Source organism: Vanacampus margaritifer, chromosome 3, assembly GCF_051991255.1.
Source record: "Vanacampus margaritifer isolate UIUO_Vmar chromosome 3, RoL_Vmar_1.0, whole genome shotgun sequence".
Taxonomy (NCBI): Eukaryota; Metazoa; Chordata; class Actinopteri; order Syngnathiformes; family Syngnathidae; genus Vanacampus; species Vanacampus margaritifer.
Genome location: NC_135434.1, coordinates 14,287,592 through 14,306,774, shown reverse-complemented (window position 1 = coordinate 14,306,774; position 19,183 = coordinate 14,287,592). Strand labels below are relative to the sequence as shown.

Here is a 19,183-nt window from a genome sequence, read left to right as displayed (position 1 = left end):
AATTCATATGAAGGTGTTAAAAACGGCTAATGATAGGCTAAGTTTTAAATGACACTTAGAGGTACAGTATTAAAAATTGTGCCTATTGTGAGGTTAACGATTGAGCAGAAATTCTTGTTAAACTCTCATATGAGGCTGTCTGGTGTTCTGTTTATGAGGGATTATTCGGGGGAGGAGTCAATGAGGGTGGCCAGCACCCTGACTGGACTATATTATTACACACTTGTCACACTGGCAACACTCCTGCTGAATTGTAGCAGTAGCTTGAAAATGCTTCAAGGCAATCCAGCCACTGGTCACCCATTAGTCTGGCTGTTGGTGTTTTCACTTCACAGTTCAGCACTCGGCATCCGCAATGGTAAGTTTCAACATTTTTATTTTTAATTCCGGACAAAAAATGTACATGGCCGTTATCCTGTTGGTGATTTTATGTATATTTGCAAATGTGATTGTTATAATCTCATGTTATGTATACCCTGTCCTAAATAACTGGCCACAATAATAGGTACACTTGCCCAGTGACATCAAATTGGACAACTATCTGCAATTTTGTCTTTTTGCTTCAGCATTGCAGCAAACTACGATCACTCAAAAAAAAAAATGCATTCAGGCAGGACTAGAAATTGACATTGAAATTGAGCCTTCATTTGATTGATAGGAAGGAAAGTATTAATTTGCGTCTTGAAGCAATTGAAGCATCGTTGAGTGCACTACTTGACTGCAACCACAAGAGGCGCTGTTTATTAGGTACAGTAATGGTAAGGTAAGGTAAATTCCACTGTGGGGGCGAAATTCGTTCTCCGCATTTGACCCATCCCCTGAGGGAGCGGTGTGCAGCAATGGGAGGAATCAAATTAGGCTAGGTGGACAAATTGTTTAAATGTTAATATATTTATGTTGGGAATTAAAATAGAACGTTTTAAATATTTCAGAAAGTGGGCAAAAATGACTAGATGCAAATAAGTAGTGACCTGTTGGCAGTACAAAAATGCCCACAACTTCCTTAAATTTTCAAGATTTTGTTTTCAATTATGCAGGAAACGTGTTAACTTAAAATGAAGAGAAATTAGTGAATAAATAGCCAGATTTCTACCTATTTTTAAATTGATTAAAAAAAATACAACATCCCAAGATTAAACTCCAAATCAGTCATAATAAAATCCAAGAAATATTTGAAGAGCTAAATTGAAATCAAACTGGTGAAATAAGTCACTTCCTTGCCTGAGCCCTTTACTGTAGCTCATTTATGTTTAGTGGGAAATAATAATCAGGAACATTCTAAATAAAAATAATGCCACTGTTAATCTCTGCTATTGTGCAAATTAGATTCGTCTGCATGACCTCATGTAGTGAAACACCAATGTAGTTGGAGCGTGTGACAGCTCTCGGCTTGGTTCCTACCTGTAGCAAGTTGCCCAATAATATCTACAATAGCCTTTTTATTTGACCATTTATGACTCAAACGTCATCTAATTAGCAGATTAACACTTAATCTGTTTACAATGAGTACTCCTGCAAGCAAGCAAGACTCTGATATTTCCCGCCTTGTGTCTGCGGATATGACGTCATGCGCAGTACGTAAAGAGGGGAGGGCGCAGTTTCATTCTTCGGTCACACGTGGCAGTATGGATTCGAAATGCAATTTCCTGCATGTGGCGGCTTTAAATCGTATTTACCGGTATGCTTGCTCATTAAGGACTATAATCTTTATTTTGGTTGTGTTTAAAGATATAAACATAACTTTACCAATTGTGACATAAGCAGTTTTTGGGTTTTTTTCCCCAGCCCTTATTGTATTCAACGGGAACCAAACCGTGTACTGTACTGTTACACAACTAGCAATAATACTTTTATGAGGCTTTCACCGTTATAATCGGCCCCATGGGAGCAACCCTAAACACATATGATAAATAAGTTTGATTCTAGAGTTGACCCAAGGCATATTAGCGAACCAAGCACCTGCCCTAAGACCACCATGACCACTAGAGGGCCACCAAGAGCACATTATGGTCAACATGGCCTGGAATATTGAGTAGAAACAGAGTAACATCCATTTCCATCCATTTTCTTTTACCGCTTGTCCTCACAAGGGTCGCGGGGGTTGCTGGAGCCTATCCCAGCTGGCTTCGGGCAGTAGGCGGGGTACACCCTGAACTGGTTGCCAGTCAATTGCAGGGCACACAGAGACGAACAATCATACTCACAATCACACCTATGGACAATTTGGAGTGTCCAATCAACCTGCCATGCATGTTTTTTGGAATGTGGGAGGAAACCGGAGTACCCGGAGAAAACCCACGCAAGCACGGGGAGAACATGCAAACTCCACCCAGGAAGGCCGAAGCCCGGACTCGATCTCACGTCCTCAGCACTGGGAGGCGGACGTGCTAACCAGTCAGCCACCGTGCCGCCAGAGTAACATTAAAAAGTTAAATGTTTATATAGATTTTTTAAATGTAATATATATATATATATATATATATATAAAACCATAAATAGTAACACGTCAGATGACTGAATTTACATAAATACGTTTTTGGCTACTTCTGTTTTCCATGTCATTGAAGGCTCAGGATTTTTCCCGCGGACCTTCTCTGGCCACGCTGTGGACTACATGGACCTGTCTGTGCTTGACGGCCTTGGCGACGACACCGGTTCTGGTTCCCAGTCCGAACTTGTGAGAAGACATCGCATCTCACATCGTCCTCCTCACAGGCACTACCTTGTCTCGGAGGAGGCCAAGAGGTTCCTGCGTAGTTCCCTGGCCACTGTCTTCGTCCCAACGGTCTACACCTTCGTCTTCATCATCAGCGTGCCCCTCAACCTCGTCGCCGCGGTGATATTTGTGCACCCCGTCCGTCCCAGAAAGCCCGCCGTCATCTACATGTTGAACCTGGCATGCGCTGACCTGCTCTTCGGCCTGCTCCTCCCTTTCAAGATAGCCTACCATTACCATGGCAACAACTGGACCTACGGCCCATTCATGTGCCGGGTGGTGACCGCGGCCTTCTACTGCAACATGTACTGCTCGGTCCTGCTCATGGCGTGCATCGGCATTGACCGCTTCCTGGCCGTGGTCTACCCTATGAACTCGCTGACGTGGCGCAGCCGTCAGACGGCGTGGGCCGTGTGCGCCGCCATGTGGCTGCTCGCCCTGGCGGGAGTGGCGCCCCTCTTAGCCTCGGGTCAGACCGCGTACTTGCCCCACCTGGACATCACAACCTGCCACGACGTGCAAGATTACGAGAAACTGAAATCCTATTATCGTTACTTCTTCCCCATATACTGCTCCGTTTTCTTCTTCATCCCGTTCGTCTTCACGGTGATTTGCTACGTACGCATCATCCAGGCTTTGGCGGGCTCCAACGTGGAGAACCGTTCCAAAAAGACGCGGGCGGTGGTGATGGCTGCGCTTGTGCTGGTTGTGTTTGTGGTCTGCTTCACCCCCGCTAATGTCATCTTGATGGTCCACTACGTCGAGGCCAGCGACAACTCCTACCGGGCCTACCTGCTTGCCATGTGCGCAGGGAGCCTCAGCTGCTGCCTGGACCCGCTCCTCTATTACTTTGGCTCATCTCAGTGCAGGAAACGGGTGACGGCGGTGTTCGGATGTCGGCGTCCGCATCAGACGCCGAGCAGCTCGCGCACGCAGAGCACCAGAACCAGCGGACGGAGGGACAGCAGCAAGTTGTGCAAATTGGAGGTTGTTCAAAGTGTGTCGGGGGGTCAGTACTCCAAGTTGGACACTTAAGTGCACGACTGTTCTGTCTCAGTCTACCATTATAAAGGAAACTGTAATGTGGCAAAAGATCGATTTTATTGTACAAAGTTTTGGTGGTTGGTGGATTTGTTATAGTGTGTCAGCTTTACATGCTCATTTTGTAACATAGCTTAGCTACGAGATGAGATCAAGCCTTGATCAGTCTTATGTTGCTCACAAAAATTGCTAAAGGCACTCATAATAGATACACCTGCATAATCTAATATGATTTAATACAACAGCTTCAGTATAAAGAAAATGTTTTTTTCCCCCATAATTATTATTATTTTTTGCTTGTTTAAGTATCCATTATAATTTAAATGGAAAGTCAATCCAAACATTTTCTTTATAATGTGTTCTGTACGCTGCCAACTACTGATTTATTGATATTGCGTTTGTGGAATCTGGCGTTATTATTCATCCCAGGGCGCGGCCATTTTGCCACTTACTGCGACTGAAAGTGACTTCACAGCTTCTGAAGCTGTGCCGTGATTGGTTGCTACCTGATGCTGCATTCAAGGAAAATGGGAAGACTGACATTTCCGACTTCATACCAGGAAGTGAGGACGGGAACAGCCCTTTGAACTTGTACATCCGACTTGCAAAGTTGGGGGAAAAAAGGTCAATTTTACTGACCGGCTTCAATCTGATGCCTCTCGAAAATGGTAAATCCCATGGAGAGAAAGACTGTGAATGGCAAAACATAATTAAAAAGATTTTAAACATATATTTATTTTTAGTCATGTATTGTTACTTTAGTCATTTTCAACACAACGTGATCTGGAATAAAAAACAGTCAAAAGAATCAGCTATCTTTGGCATCATCCACTCGGAATCAGCCATTTTTGTTGTTTACATTTACCTCAAACGATTTGAGGTCGGAAATGGGAAAATCCAAGAGGGATAATCCAACTTCCCACCTTCTTTGAATGTTGCATGAACCCTGAACAACCGTGATAGCGAGTGTCAAAATGGCCACCACCTGAGATGGATTGTGCTGCTACAAAATATGCTTCTTTGGCCTATAAAGATGAATTGAGGCTTAATTATAGATACGACTCTACAGTTTTGGGTCTAATTAAACTGTGCAGGTGTGCCTAATGTTAAGACTGGTGAATGTTTGTATTTTCTTTCGCTTACTTCACAGGGTCTAGCTACATCATTGTAAGTTACAAAGTTTTAATATTTGTTATACGTATTGAGCATATAATAGTAGAAACTGGATTATGTGTGTTGCTGTTAGTTACACGTCAGGTTCTGTTCTGTGGAACGTTGCTATTTCCGATTGTTTTTTAATACACCACGCGATCACGGGAGGGGAGGGGGTGAGCGCGAGGGGAGTTGAGAGGTGGATGTTCTGGAGAGTACAGTACGTAGTTGCACTTTGGTCTCACGCTGTTGTCCTCGTTTGTCAAAATTAAATGATTCTGATTCAAAATTAAAGGGAAAAAAAGTGAGATAAACAAAAAACTAACGACTGACGTCATGTGTTTGACGTTACAGTAGGCCTATAGCCTACTCTGTCTAAGCAACTATACTGTCTTTTTAAATGATTCTTTTCATCCTGGAGTCTCACTCTGTGCTCTGCTTGTCATCAGGACACAGCTCTGGGACAGGAAGACAGATAAAGACAAAAGGAAAGAAAGACAAAATGAAGTAAATAAGATGACTTTTAGTGTGAGTACAACAACACTATAACACACACTCTCTTTTGAAGGACAGCCCATTATTTCAATCGTGTGGCAACATAACTCACATTCAGTTTTGCAAGTCAACAAAAAAACACTCACCTGTAATTCCGTCATATTTATGGAAGTTCTCCGGGAAGTTCAGACAGCCAACTTGCTTTTTGAACACTTCGACATCAGTCGGATCGATTGATCCACTCCGTGCTATGAGGGGGTGGTGGGGGGGGGGTCTTTATATATTTAAAGTGACATTGGCCTGCAATGTGAGAGGAAGAATGAGCGCATTGCACACTTACTGAACTGCAGGATGAATCTACCGGTGACGTCAAGGTTTCGGAAGGTGTCTGTCCACAGGAGGCAGTCGGAGCATGTCTTCAAGATGTAGCCTTTGTGGTCGCAAAGGTTTTCTTTTGGAAAACGTGCACATTCTGTTATGCAAGATTATTTAGCCTACATATACAAGACAATTCTGGCACAACAAATACATAGATCAGTCTAACGTGATCCAATCAAACATTTGGGTTTAAATAAAATCTGCCTTTTACATGTGGAATCAAGCAACACACATTTTACTACCAACTCAATACTTATATATAATAATAATAATTACAAAATAAAAATAACTGTACTTTCAATTTGTAAAAAATTAAACAGAAAAAAAACGTGTGGACTTGCTAGTAGTATATATATATATATATATATATATATTTTAAATGTGAATATGACCAAATTGATACCAGATGTATAGGTATACTTCAATATATATGTATTTTTTAAGTAGTTATTTAATTATTAATTAGTGTAATGCTTATGTTTGGATTTACATTTAATGTGTTTGTGTTTTCAGTACAGCGATATGGAACTGCTGTACTGAAAATAAAAAATAAAATCATTTTTTTGTTTTTTATCATTTTTATGAGGTGGTCAAAATATAAGAAATGCTATTCAATTATGCTACCAAACAAACATTGCAACCTCTCTGAAAGTGTCAATGAATTGACAGTTAAAGGCAGAAACAGCTCTTGTAGTAATACTTGTTAGATTCGGCAAATAATGGTGAGCGTACGTATAGTGTTTCATGATGCCTCATAATTAATTTGTTATTCTTCATTATGGCGTCTCAATTAACCACACATTCACCCATCTGCGATCCACTTACTGCGAAACGTGATGGCGAGTTCCGTAACGGTTGCATTGGCTTCCCCAAAAATGCAACGATTGCTGTGGGACAACAACATGAAATAATCAAAGCGTGCAGTTTTTCTAATTAACAAAGTCCTGCAACTGTATCAAGTAACTTACAAGCTGTGATCGCCCCATCGCAATGTCACAATGTGATTCTCCGATGTCGGGGACAAATCTATCCAGGAGCTTTTCAAAGACGCTAACGCCTGGTGGTATGGCAGCGGATCACCTGCTCCCATCACGTACACCCATTTACCAAGTAACTGCAACATAGGCCAGTAAAAGATGGATGGCAGGGGTGTACAGATGTTTTTTTTTTTTTTTGAGGGCCACTTACAAAAAAATGCAGGGACACAACTACACAAGGGCCAATTTAAAAATTATTTGTTTATTTTCCCCCCGATTTGATTCACTTCAATTCAACCCGGTATTGATTAATTAAGGAACATCAATTCTTCTTCGTAAAAATGCCATAAACATTAAATTCCAAATGAAATTTTGCCGAGGTAGTAACTGGCTAAATGATTTAGTTTATTCATGAAAGTAACACGTGTTATACATTGACATCAGCAAGGATGAGATGAAAATATTTTCATGATTCTAATTCAATCATTGTAATTGTAAGATTCTGAATTGTCTTAAAGTGCAATAAGTCAGGACTTTCAAATGTATGAAATTAATTTAAAAAATCATGTGAATAGTAAATTTAAAAAGAAAACAGTAAGATACAAAAAAATTGGCCCTTAAAATTTAAATTTCTATTAAATTTATGGGGGAAAAAGAGATTCATGGTTTTATGAATCAATATCTGTCTCGAAAAGGAAAATCAATTTTATATTGATCATTTGAATTTATAAACCCAGCCCTATAAAACACGTCAAAATGATCATGTAAGCAATTATATATTGTTCATATATTCTGATTAATTTGATAAACTGCTACATATGAGCTTTCTGTTAAAGGTGATAAGACAAATACTAAAGTAATTTTCAAGATTTTGGGGTGGCCAACAGCGCTGTATTCCAATAGACTAGATCCACCCCTGCACTGAAAAACAGACAAATCCCACCACTAGATTCAAAATCAAAACAAGAGTAAACTGTAACATTTTAAAAACCACACACTACTTGAGAATTATTGATGCGTTACTTTCATAAATACGACCTCAACTGAGAGCAGAAAAAATATTTTTGCTCCTAAAATTAGATTGATAATTCCCCACAGTGTTTTGAAGAGTAATTTTGTTATTCTAGTCATAAATAGTTTTTAATTTTTTATCTTTGCATATTTAGAAAAGCGTCTACAGTAGCCTTGTGGGCCGTGTCAAATGTCAATGGCCGGCCGCAAATAGCCCCCCGGGCCGTAATTTGGACTCCACTGATGTAGATGCACAAGTTGCAAAGATAATAAGTATTAATTGAACACAACAATAAAGCCATTTCTTTAAAATGTCAATCAAACCTAAACAATATTATCTTTTTCTCCCAACCTTAATTTAGCCAAGGTACATATTTAACAATACATCAAACCAACATCAAACTTATATTAATATTACATACACCTTTAACCAAAAGATCTGAAATGAATAAAACATCTGGATTTACCAGCTGCGGCTCCTCTGGCACGAAAGGTTGAACCAGGTCCTTGCAGTCCGGTGCAGAAGCCCCACAAAGTGCAGCGAGAGCGCAGCAAAAATAAACAACAGGCCAAGTCATGTTGTCACTGCCTTGCTGTCACTGCCCAATACTGAACTCTCTCGACGCTCTCAAAGAGTCCAAAATGGTGTGAAGTCGTGACGTAAGAAGGAAAAGGATGTGTTGTATGTGCACAAAATGCATCAAGGAGCACCGTGAATAATCGTGCTGAGACGTGCTTTTACCAAGTGCTGAATGACCGTTTCAAAGGTCCTCTGTCGGCTTTGAAAGGACTCTGGGCCGAGTGCCACGACTCCTCTCTTTGGATTAACGGGAAAAATCGTTTCTCTTGTGTAACGGAGGATTTGTGTTGCACTGACAAAAGTTTCCAGGCAACAGTTTTTGTTGAAGTTTCTTGTAAAGAACAGTGTGTCATCTTTTCTATGTAAAGGGATAGAGAAAGGACTGCACAGAGGAGAATTGCGTCCGTTTATTCAACTACAACTAGCCAGTGTTCTCTACTGAAATGAGGATTCAGATCTGCGTTTATCAAACACACACACACAAAATACGCACAAAACTATCACCTTTGACATGTCTGTAAGATATTATTTCATTGCACAAGGTTACGTGAACATTTAGTTTGTTTAGTATGACATCATTGTCTACATTTTACTTTGCAGCATCAGTCGGCTCTCCGCCTTCATTGGTTGCAGTCTTCCTGTCATCTGGACACAGATCTAAAACGAGAGCAACGATGCGATGATGAGAGTTTGAATCCGACGAGAGATGACACAAAGGTGAAATGACAAATCGGACCTGAGTCCAGAAAGTAGTATTCCGGGAGGAAATTAAGACACGCGGCCTGTTTCTTGAAGGTCTCCAACTCGGATGGTTCCAGCTGACCAGTTCGAGCTTTGAAAAGGAACAAGAGAAATGTCAGGATGGAAAGATAATTAACTCATTCACTGCCGTTGACGGCTATAGACGTCAAAAATTCATTTGAACTATTTCTATTAGTTTAACATTTTTTTCCACTTTTGTTAACAGGGTTAGGGTTAGTATTGAAAGCTATATTTTTTTATTGTACATTTAGAACAGATATAAAAAATTTGATTAATCGTGAGTTAACTAGTGAAGTCATGCGATTAATTACGCTAAAAAATTAGAATCACCTGACGCTCCTAATTTTTAATAATCTTTTCTTTTTTTAAATCGTGTCAGGCGATTTACATTTTTGATGGTAATTAACTGCATGACTTCAATAGTTAACTCACGATTAATCACAAATTGGATATCTGTTCTAAATGTATAATAAAATGTTTTTTTCTAGATTTTTAATACTCTTGTTAACAAAAGTGGAAAAAATGGAAATTGTTCAAATGAATTTTTGACATCTATAGCCATCAATGGCAGTGAATGAGTTAACTGAAATAAGTTGACGGTTTGCGACTTATATTGTCAAATACATTGAGGTAATTAACACCATCATGAGAAACGTTAAAATAAAGTGGATGATCATCAAAAACTGAGATTTTACCCCTAAAATGCATTACTTATAAGCCACTTAACATTATATACAGTTTGACCATTAAAATTGCACTTCAAATATTACTTTACATTCCTTGTACTGGATATTTAAAATATTTTAACTGGGTGTCGACCTCCATTTTAATATGTTTAATATGTCCTATGGTGATACTGTCATGATGCATATAAACTGTATATGCATATTGATCAACATCCATGTAACAGAAAAAGTCATCTTCCAAATTAAGCATTTATATGTAAATATTTTCATCACCAAGACAAATAGTTGAAAAAAAAAACACACAAAGAAAAAAACGTACGTAATAAACATATTTCATTGGACATTTAGATGAAAATTCATTGTATTAAAATAGTAAAATGATCATGAGGTTGTTGTAGTGTGCGACGTGTTCTTTAGGGTCTTTTTTGCACACTGTAAACCAAAACGTCCAAAATAATCAAACAGATTAAGTACACAATGGTCAAAGTTTTATAAAAACTACAACTAACTTAACTTTTTAAAGTTGGTGTTACTTTGTATGTATGCTTTTATGAGTAATTTGTACTAATATTTTTTGTTTAAATTGAACTATACTAGTTTTTGGGTATGGATAACTTAAAAACATAAATTAGCAGTAATTTAATAAAATTTTGTTATTTCGTGATTAACCCTTGATTCTATGAATTCAAAAAAGGTAATAAACTTAATGTATGTAATGTAACATTTTATGTTTTGTGTATATGCTTCATAATTTATTTGACCTGTTAATTTGTTAATTTGAGCCTTATTTTACTCTGCAGTTGACTTTATAAATTATAATCTGTTCTCAGTTTCCCTGGTTTTAATAAATTAATAATAATTTATGTTAGATTGTAAAAAAAAAAAAAATGCTCATAGCAGGCGGCCAACTGGCATGACAATGCATGAAGAAAGTGAAACACATACAAAAGAGGAAAAGGTATCGGCCCTTGGATTTGCCATCTGGCAGGAGGGTGGTGTCTTCGGACAGGAGGCAGTCGGAGCAGGTTGCGTAATATTTGCCCTCATGATAGGAAGTGTGGTTGTTGATGTTGACTGTAGACATGGGAAAAAAAAAGACATCCCAGCTTGAATGAAGTACACTAAGGTCCACATGTATTTAGACAATGGCATACTTTGCTTTCATGTGCCACCACATGAAAAAAAAGAGTACACAAAGTTATGTGCCATAAAAAAAAGTTTAAATAAAAAGTCATTTTGTGTTATATTTTTAAAGTACTTGGACAACTTAATATAATACTGCAGTATACAGTGGATATAAAAAGTCTATACATTCCTATTCAAAAAAAAACATTTTTAAGTCCAAGATCAATCATTTAAAACTTTTCCCACCATTATTGTGATACATTTTATTTTATTTTATTTTGAGAGAGCAAGTAAAAATAAGTAACTGATAATGTGGATGTGGCTGCGTTCAAGTGGGAGTCGCGACACATTTGCCACCATTTCAAGTGCCTCTGATTAACCCAAATTAAACTGGGGCTATTCTAGGAGAATTTTACTTTTTTTTTTTTTTAATGCTGGCATTGACTGTTACTTTGAACTGTTCATACCACATTTGCACACGTTTGGGAGACATTTTTAAATCTATTTTTTTTTTTTCATGATCCTATGGGTCCAAAAACTGAAAACCAGAGCAGCATCAGAGCAGTTTTTCTTCAGCTATAACACGGCCTTAGTAAAGGTGTGAGAATTATGAACAAATAACAGTCTGCGTTAGCACCAAACCTTCAGGCTTTTGCACCAAAGCAAAACAAAAAGTCATTAAAAGCCTACTAGGACATCTGGAATCTATTTTTGTAATCCAAATAAAATGGATGAAATGTCGATTGCCTTATAGTATGTTAGGGGAACCCATCCTTTGCCCGCCTACTCGTTTTTGTACTTAGGCCAAAGCAATAAAAGTGTTGCTTTGCTGCCATCTTATGGCCACTATAGACAAACTAGTCATTGAATCACACTCATCGATCCAATGACTTAAACCAAATTCTGCTAGATGCAACACCAAATGCAAAAGTAAATAATAATAAAAATAATTGAAAAAAATAATAATAATCATGCATTGAACTAGATACGATGCTTACAAGTAGCGTGACTGGTCATTCCAGAGACGGTGACGTCAGCGGACCCCTGAAGGCATTTATTGTCGTTCCTGCATGGTCGAAGGAGAAAAAGGAGTACGAGTTAATAACAACTAAAAGTAAAAGCTCTAGCGAATGCAGCGTCCTTACAGACGGTCCGCCCAGTAGAGGGAGATGCTCCCACTCTGGGAGGATGGCGACAGTTCGATCCACGAGCTGTTCGCTGCTACCAGGTCGCTCTTCAGGCCCGGCTCGTCCCACGAGCCCACATGGAGGACCCATTTCCCGAAGATCTGACGCACAACATCAAGACCATAAGTGATTGTTTATTGCATATTAGGAAACACATTCAAAGGTGTGAAGGACGTTGGAAAATGTGAAATATAAGATACAAAGTGGAACTTTTCGGCTCTAAAATTATTTCACATGATATTTTCCTCTCATCTTTTTGACGAAAATTACTCCCACGCAATAACCGTATGTCAACAAGTGGCTACTGTGGCTCCATGCTATGAGCTAGTAAATTAGCCATCGTGAGTTAGCGGTCGAATTAACATCATTGTTGGAATATTATAGCCGTTGGAATAATGTTATTACTGTAATTTACTTCTTTTTTTTTTTTTACCTATCACAGTGAACCCACCTCCGGTCTGTTGCAGATTGAAAGGGGGCGTGTCACTGTGTCACATGACAGATCAGCAGCGACAGGATTTTACAAAATCATATAATTTTCGTCTCATCTTTGTTCATGAACTAAACTGTCCATATATTTTAGTCCAGTTTTTAAGACAGTGAAGTAGCCTACACTTAAGTTGATGAAAATTCATACTGATTAAGTTATTGTTTATTAATGAGGGGTCTAGTCTATTTTTTTCCGCCTAGTGAAAAATTTGTGTGGACGAAAATATTTTTGTTTAGTTTTCGTTCACTTAATTAATACTACAAATGAGCTAATCACTCCATAGCTTTAGTTTTTGCTTTTTTTCTGCAGCTTTTCAATAGCTTCTTGCTCCTGCTCCAAAGTGGGTCTGTCTTGAAAGCAGGTGAGTAGTTATTATTTAATTATTATATAATTATTTTTAGTTTGATTTAATTTGACTTTTGATCATTGATCAACTTCTTTGTATATGTATGCATAAGAGTAGAATGTCAAAAATATCACTTTAAAGTGCAGTTAAGATTTTAGAGTGGAGACATTTTGAGGCTCGAGCAATTTAATTCAGTTCACATTTTTTCCTATGGGAGAATTTTTTTTTTCAAATCAACCAGCATCTCAGAACACATTTTGTTTGACTTTGGGGGTTCCTCTGAAATATATATAATATGAAAAAACATACAGCTAAGCTAACTCTATAGTCACTAGTTAATACTTGTAATCTGATGTTTGTTGTTGTTGTTTTTAAGAGTGCATGGTTGAAATGAAGACAAACACCCTAAGGCCATTCTTTAAGGGAAACCCTTTCTAATAACAACAAACAAAAATACAGTGACAGACCACATGACAAATTATGCAGGTTTTGAGCACACTCAAATACTCACAGGGCTGTGGTTGTCCAGCTGCAGAGGTTTAACCAGCTCCTTGCAGTCAGGTTGGGATGCAGCACACAGGGAGGTGAAGGCGAGCACAACGGCCAGCAACTGGGCAGACATGGCTGAAGATACGAGGCCACCACGGAGTGCGAGGATGTTCGGGAGGCTGCCTGCAGGTTGTGCCTTAGTGATGTTTTGTCTAAAAGTGGGCTGGAACACACACACACTCACACAGTGATGTGTTGTATAACTGGGCTGGAACACACACGCACACACACACCCTGACGCAAAGCTCTTCACACTTAATGTCCAGTCGCCAGGGGTCTCTTGTGTCCTATTCATCCTGTTATGTAACATCCAACTGACAGAGTATGAATAGGGAGGCTGCCTGCAAAAAGCACACGAAGATGTGTTGTGAAACAGTGGGCGTTTCTAGTTCCCCATAGGGGCCCCAGGCTAGAAAACATGCAGAAATAGGTAAATAAATTAATTAAAAACATTATTGAATCATAAATAACTACCAAAACGGAAAGCACTTCTACCTGGCCTAGTCTAGGAAAACACAAAAAGAAAGAAAACTCCACCCATGCGCACAATTAGACCACGCAAAACACAAATATACAATCACTTCAAGGTCAATGTTTGAGTTGTCAATGTTGTGTATTACAAAGTAAATATTTTATTGGTGTAATCAATACTTTTTGTACAAGTTAAGGTCACCCAAATGCAAATGGTATTAAAGTGAAAGAAGAAAGAACAACTCAAACTCATATAATTTTAGTGCAAAGTAAATGTAATGGAGTTAAAAGGGTACTTAAATTATTTTTCATTCCGCTTTTAATTTTTTTTAATTTTAATTATCATTTCATGGTTATTTTGTATATTTGTGAATTTAATATCAATGTGATATTTTTAGTGATCAGTGTTTTGTGATTTCTTGTTTTATTATATTTTATTTTTATTTTATTTTATTGAAAAACTGTGTCAAGAATTTACATTTGTGTAGAGTTTTTACTAGGATAAGAATAGCGTTAACCAGATAGTCAAGAATAACATCTTTCAAAACAACACCAAAAGATACATGTTCTTCAGAAAATTCTCTTAATTGGAAAACTTTCGGACGAAGCCAATCATGTATATCGATCCACATTTTGTGCTTCCTTGCGTAATCTGCGCACTTATCCGTCATGCCTTTTAGGCTTCCGTAGCCATTTCCGTTTTCCCTCACATTACGACGCGACTTTGCCGAGGGAAACGGACGTGCAGGTACAAATTAAGAAGACAAGACTGTCCCGTCTTTGTCTTCTGCAGCCACAGGAGCAAATCTTTATTGAACCCTATTTTTAAATTTTTATTACTGCTATAATCATCTATAGACCATTTTAAACCTCTAGCCATCAAGCCATTAGTCAATCTTACTGTCTGATTGTAAATTAGCTACACTGTGCAAGTGTGCAGCATGTCAAACATCAGAATGTACTTGCATTGTTCCTTACAGATCGTCTATAAGTGGAGGTAATTCTTTCAATCCTTATAGCCAGACCGTGATGTGGATAAAAACAAACAGCAAACTCATCAAAACAAACCTTTATTAGTCTGCACCATAACTCCATCCATGCCTGTATCCAAATTCACAAAGTCCTTGTGAATTTGCATGACGTCACTACTGGCGCGACTCGACAACACGCACAGACCGACACATGAATGGAGTGTCGGTTAATTCGCTACCGACAAAGCCGCATTGACAATCCATTCATATGTAAGTTCGTGCCGGGAGTGACGTCATGCAGCCGACAAATTCGGCCTTCGGAGGACCCAGCCTTGTGAATTTGGACACAAGCCACGTTTTAGGCCTATATATTCTCCTACGCGTGTCATGTTCAGTTTCTAGTGTTTATTTTTCTGTCAGTTTCTATGTGGTTCTCTTGGTTGCCCCTAGATGGCGCAGGGACAAATTTAGCAGGGGCACTTTTTGCTCCATTGGTTTTGCTCTTTTTTACTTAGTTTACAATTGTATTAATTACTTTAGTTTGTTGTAATAAATACTATATGGAAACATCTTAAAATGCTCCATTATCCTACTGCATAGGCGTCCAATCATTCTCACACATCACAATGAACCTTTTCAAAATGGCCAACAACTTCACAGCAAACTTTCCAGCGCTTCACACAGTTCCATTCATGTTCTGATCACTAAATTCTAAACCTTAAATCCATCCACCTATCCATACTTCTAGTAATTTGCTGTTTTTGATTGCTGAGGCCCCCCATCATGAGTTCTCATCATGTCCAAGTGTCATCATGACATTTCATCATGTTTGTTCACTTCTGTTTAGGTTGGCTGGCCCTCCTTTCTGGCTGGTCTAAACTCCGAAGGGTTTCTAGAAACCGTGGAGGACCGGACAGGAATTTGTATGTTACATTTACATTTTAATGGCACTGGTGGGTAGTGGGGAAGTACAAATACGCAAGTAAAAATTTTTTTTTCAGGTATCTGCACTTTATAAGTGTGTGTGTGTGTGTGTATATATATATATATATATATATATATATATATATATATATATATATATATATATATATATAATTATTATTATTATTATTATTATTTTTATTTTTTTTTTAAATTTTTTAGGGAAATTTACTTTTACTCCCTAAATTTAAAAAATCCCCCTTAATTTGTCAAATGACGTGAAGTAAATCTCCATCTCTCATTCTCTCTCCTCCCTCCCCCTTTTCTCACCCTCTCTCCCTCCCTATAAATGCTTCTTTTTCTCATCCATTGACAGTTTTCCTGCTCAGTAACTTTGTGCCCAGTTGTCATTAAACACCTGGTCATGTTTGCTCACTATTTCTTGGGTCTGCTGGCTCTATCCTATCTGACTGCTTCGTCTGATTTGAGCTGTGAGGAGCTCGTCTCACCTCTGGATGATCGCAACCTGGTACGTTGGATGAAAGCATTTTCTGCTTGAAAAGAACCAGAGCGTGTTTACAGGAAATTCTAGAGACGATGAACTGAAAACATGCCAATTCTAAAATCCACAAATGGTTTAGAGAACCAAGCCAACCAACAAGCTCTCACCAAGGCTTTGTTGCTGTCTTTTGAATCTGTCTATTTGTCTCCATAGATTTCTGGAAAATGGATATTTAATGTTGGAACATCAGACAACAAAGATTTCTTGGATGAACTTAAAACAATTGTCAGCTCCTGGATTGAACTCTCACCTGTGCCCAACAGCGATAACTTCACAATGATCTGGAGGGACAAAATGTAATTTAGTTTTTACACTCGTTTTTTTTTTGCTGACAAGCAAATTTGACAGAATAGATAAAAATAACACTAACAACTTTGCTTTTATTTACCAGAGATGACAAATGCACTTCTGATAATGTTACTTCCACTTTTCCAAACACCTCTGGGAACGTACAATGTGAGTACACTTTGATTCGTCATGCAGCAAATGTGGGATTGAGTGTTTTGTTTTTCTATCTGACTTCATATTAACTGGATAGATTGATAAACAGAGATTTGTTACGCTGAGCAATTTCATGTTTTTATTTATAGCTCACTACAGTACGTCTGAGGAAATACATTCCGAGACGTACCTGAAGACGTGTCCTGACTGCCTCCTCTTGATTGACACCATGATATTGAAGATGCCTAACTTAAGACACCTAAAAGGCAGATTCTTTGCACTCCTAAGTGAGTCTCTTCATTCTACACCTCACGAAGTGGTCCAAAAATCTTAAACTTGTCTTTGTGTGCAACAGCAAAATCAGGAACACTTGATGACGCTCAACTGGAGGTTTTCAAAAAACAGGCCGCTTGCCTCAAATTCACTCGAGATTTGCACTTTGGAAACGGCACCGGTAAGAACGACACTTCCATTCTGTGTCCCTGACGTCCGACTTGTAAGGCTTCTTTCTTTCAGATCTGTGTCCAGAAGAGACCCTATAAAAGCGTGGCTGTATGATATCCATCTTCCAAGTTTGCTTGTTTCAGATACTCCATCTTGCAGTTCTGTTTCTTGCTTGTCACATGTTGAAATACATTGGTAAATAATGTTCTCCCATGTACCGGTCTACACATTAATAAAATGAGATTTGGATTTTAACAAGCTGGTCAGATTTTGGTAGAATGTGAAATGTCTGTTTTGTTCGACGACATGGGGCCTGGTTAACAAACTTCTTCCCACATACTCTCATTTTTTACTCATTACAGAAATTGACCAATTGCAGTGTTTGCTTCACAAGCTTGTGCTTCAAAATATGAATTTAATAAAAATACATATGTTCAAAGTGTTCCTGAATCCTGTTAAGCCTTATGTAAAAGATGGGAAACATTTACCTCAAAACAACTTGAAGTTGTTGGTGTTCCACCTGAATTTCGCTGACAAAAAGGACATATATACTATATAGTGTTGTAATACTTGTTGTGAAAAACATTTCGGTCAAACTATCCTGTGATTCCACTGTCTGCCACTAGATGGCGGAACGCTTATTTGAGATGATATAAACGTTGAACGAAACCAAAAGTATTGCTTGCATGCTATACACTGCAATCCACCAGTTAGTAAGTTAATTTTAAAATGTACATCTTTGCAGGAACGTAGCCAAAAAAAATTCATTCTGGTGGCCCGTGTGATTTTATAATCAAATCTAACATAAATACAAATAATATAATATGATATAAAAACAATACAATTAACATTATTAATAATAATCATGAAGAAAAATCGATACAAAAAATTCCCTTTGCTATGGGGGTGACCAGAGAGTGACAAGGGGTGGCCATGGCCACCATGTAGCTCCGCCCCTGCATCTTTGCCCATGATTTATGATGTATAATGTAAGATAAGTTTGCTAGTTAGTTTGGTGTATGTGTTTAATCAAATTACACAGAGATCAGTACAATGTACTTCCATTGCTCTTTTCCCCCTCTCCATATGTTTTTGAATGTATTTGTATAATGTATTTGAAAAGTGTTGAATTACCTAAAAAACCCTTAAGTGCCATAAATGCTATAAAAACAAGCCGTATTACTGTATTATATATTGCAGATTTGAACGAAGCCCCCACAATGGAGTGGGGTTTGTTGTGGTTAGGGGTCTCAAAATTGCTGCATAAAAATGAATATATTTATTTTTAAATATAAAAATATTACAAAATATATTATAAGATATCAAAAAATATTCAAACTTAAGGTTTAAGTTTGGAAATTGACTTGGGCATTTATTAATCTTGTACGTTTCCTTCCGATTAACTTTTTTTGTTTTTGTTTTTCGAGGTCACAGTTTTTCTCCACTTTTTGGTCACGTCTTTGGAATTGCACCCGCATTTCTGTAAATCTTGGGTGAAGAGAGAACTTGTTGACTGATCTGATCATCAGCTTTGGTGTAGGATAAGGCTGCGTCATTGGCACTATGTACCAGATCAACTCGGGATGTCGTGAGTCGTAGGGAAAATACGTGAAATAACACAGGTGAGAAGTAGTGCGCTACATTCACTTTGTTACTTGATTAACTTTTTGGAAATATTGTCTAACACAAAGGTCCATTATAAATTTGATTTACTCTTCCCCTCTTCAATCTGGATCTTTGCATAACTCTAATGCTAAACTACAGACAAAACAAAGGCCAAAGTTGAAATTAAACCAGATGTTGACCGTTTTTATGTAATGTGATTCGCAAAGCTCCAATGAAGCTAGAGTGACTTTGCCTTTTTTTTTCTTTTTT

At 38.1% G+C, this 19,183-nt stretch overlaps 4 protein-coding genes across 6 annotated transcripts; 2 read left to right on the top strand and 2 right to left on the bottom strand.

The window, feature by feature from the left end:
- Window positions 1–233: 233 nt before the first annotated feature.
- Window positions 234–5,203, top strand: f2r (coagulation factor II (thrombin) receptor). 3 transcript variants are annotated; one of them, XM_077561700.1, is made up of 2 exons: window positions 234–358; window positions 2,568–5,203. In XM_077561700.1, exons 1-2 carry the CDS (start codon window positions 271–273, stop codon window positions 3,749–3,751), a joined length of 1,272 nt encoding a protein of 423 aa, XP_077417826.1. In that variant the 5' UTR covers window positions 234–270; the 3' UTR covers window positions 3,752–5,203. The 3 variants fall into 3 exon arrangements, with proteins under 3 accessions (XP_077417826.1, XP_077417829.1, XP_077417827.1); XM_077561703.1 differs by lacking the exon at window positions 234–358 and adding an exon at window positions 973–2,428; XM_077561701.1 differs by lacking the exon at window positions 234–358 and adding an exon at window positions 974–1,678.
- LOC144049080 (uncharacterized) lies at window positions 3,799–8,542 on the bottom strand. Its single transcript, XM_077561706.1, has 6 exons — window positions 8,238–8,542; window positions 6,751–6,896; window positions 6,608–6,669; window positions 5,745–5,855; window positions 5,551–5,652; window positions 3,799–5,367 (listed from the first exon to the last, which is right to left on the bottom strand). Exons 1-6 carry the CDS (start codon window positions 8,346–8,348, stop codon window positions 5,333–5,335), a joined length of 567 nt encoding a protein of 188 aa, XP_077417832.1. The 5' UTR covers window positions 8,349–8,542; the 3' UTR covers window positions 3,799–5,332.
- Window positions 8,543–8,742: 200 nt separating this feature from the next.
- On the bottom strand, window positions 8,743–13,788 carry LOC144049078 (uncharacterized). The gene is made up of 6 exons (XM_077561704.1): window positions 13,458–13,788; window positions 12,069–12,211; window positions 11,922–11,989; window positions 10,744–10,872; window positions 9,087–9,182; window positions 8,743–9,007 (listed from the first exon to the last, which is right to left on the bottom strand). Exons 1-6 carry the CDS (start codon window positions 13,566–13,568, stop codon window positions 8,940–8,942), a joined length of 615 nt encoding a protein of 204 aa, XP_077417830.1. The 5' UTR covers window positions 13,569–13,788; the 3' UTR covers window positions 8,743–8,939.
- An 841-nt stretch (window positions 13,789–14,629) lies between these two features.
- On the top strand, window positions 14,630–17,750 carry LOC144049079 (uncharacterized). Its single transcript, XM_077561705.1, has 8 exons — window positions 14,630–14,714; window positions 15,785–15,860; window positions 16,238–16,390; window positions 16,577–16,719; window positions 16,815–16,879; window positions 17,014–17,151; window positions 17,220–17,318; window positions 17,381–17,750. The coding sequence occupies exons 3-8, from the start codon at window positions 16,286–16,288 to the stop codon at window positions 17,404–17,406; spliced, it is 576 nt and encodes a 191-aa protein (XP_077417831.1). The 5' UTR covers window positions 14,630–14,714; window positions 15,785–15,860; window positions 16,238–16,285; the 3' UTR covers window positions 17,407–17,750.
- The last annotated feature ends 1,433 nt before the right edge of the window (window positions 17,751–19,183 follow it).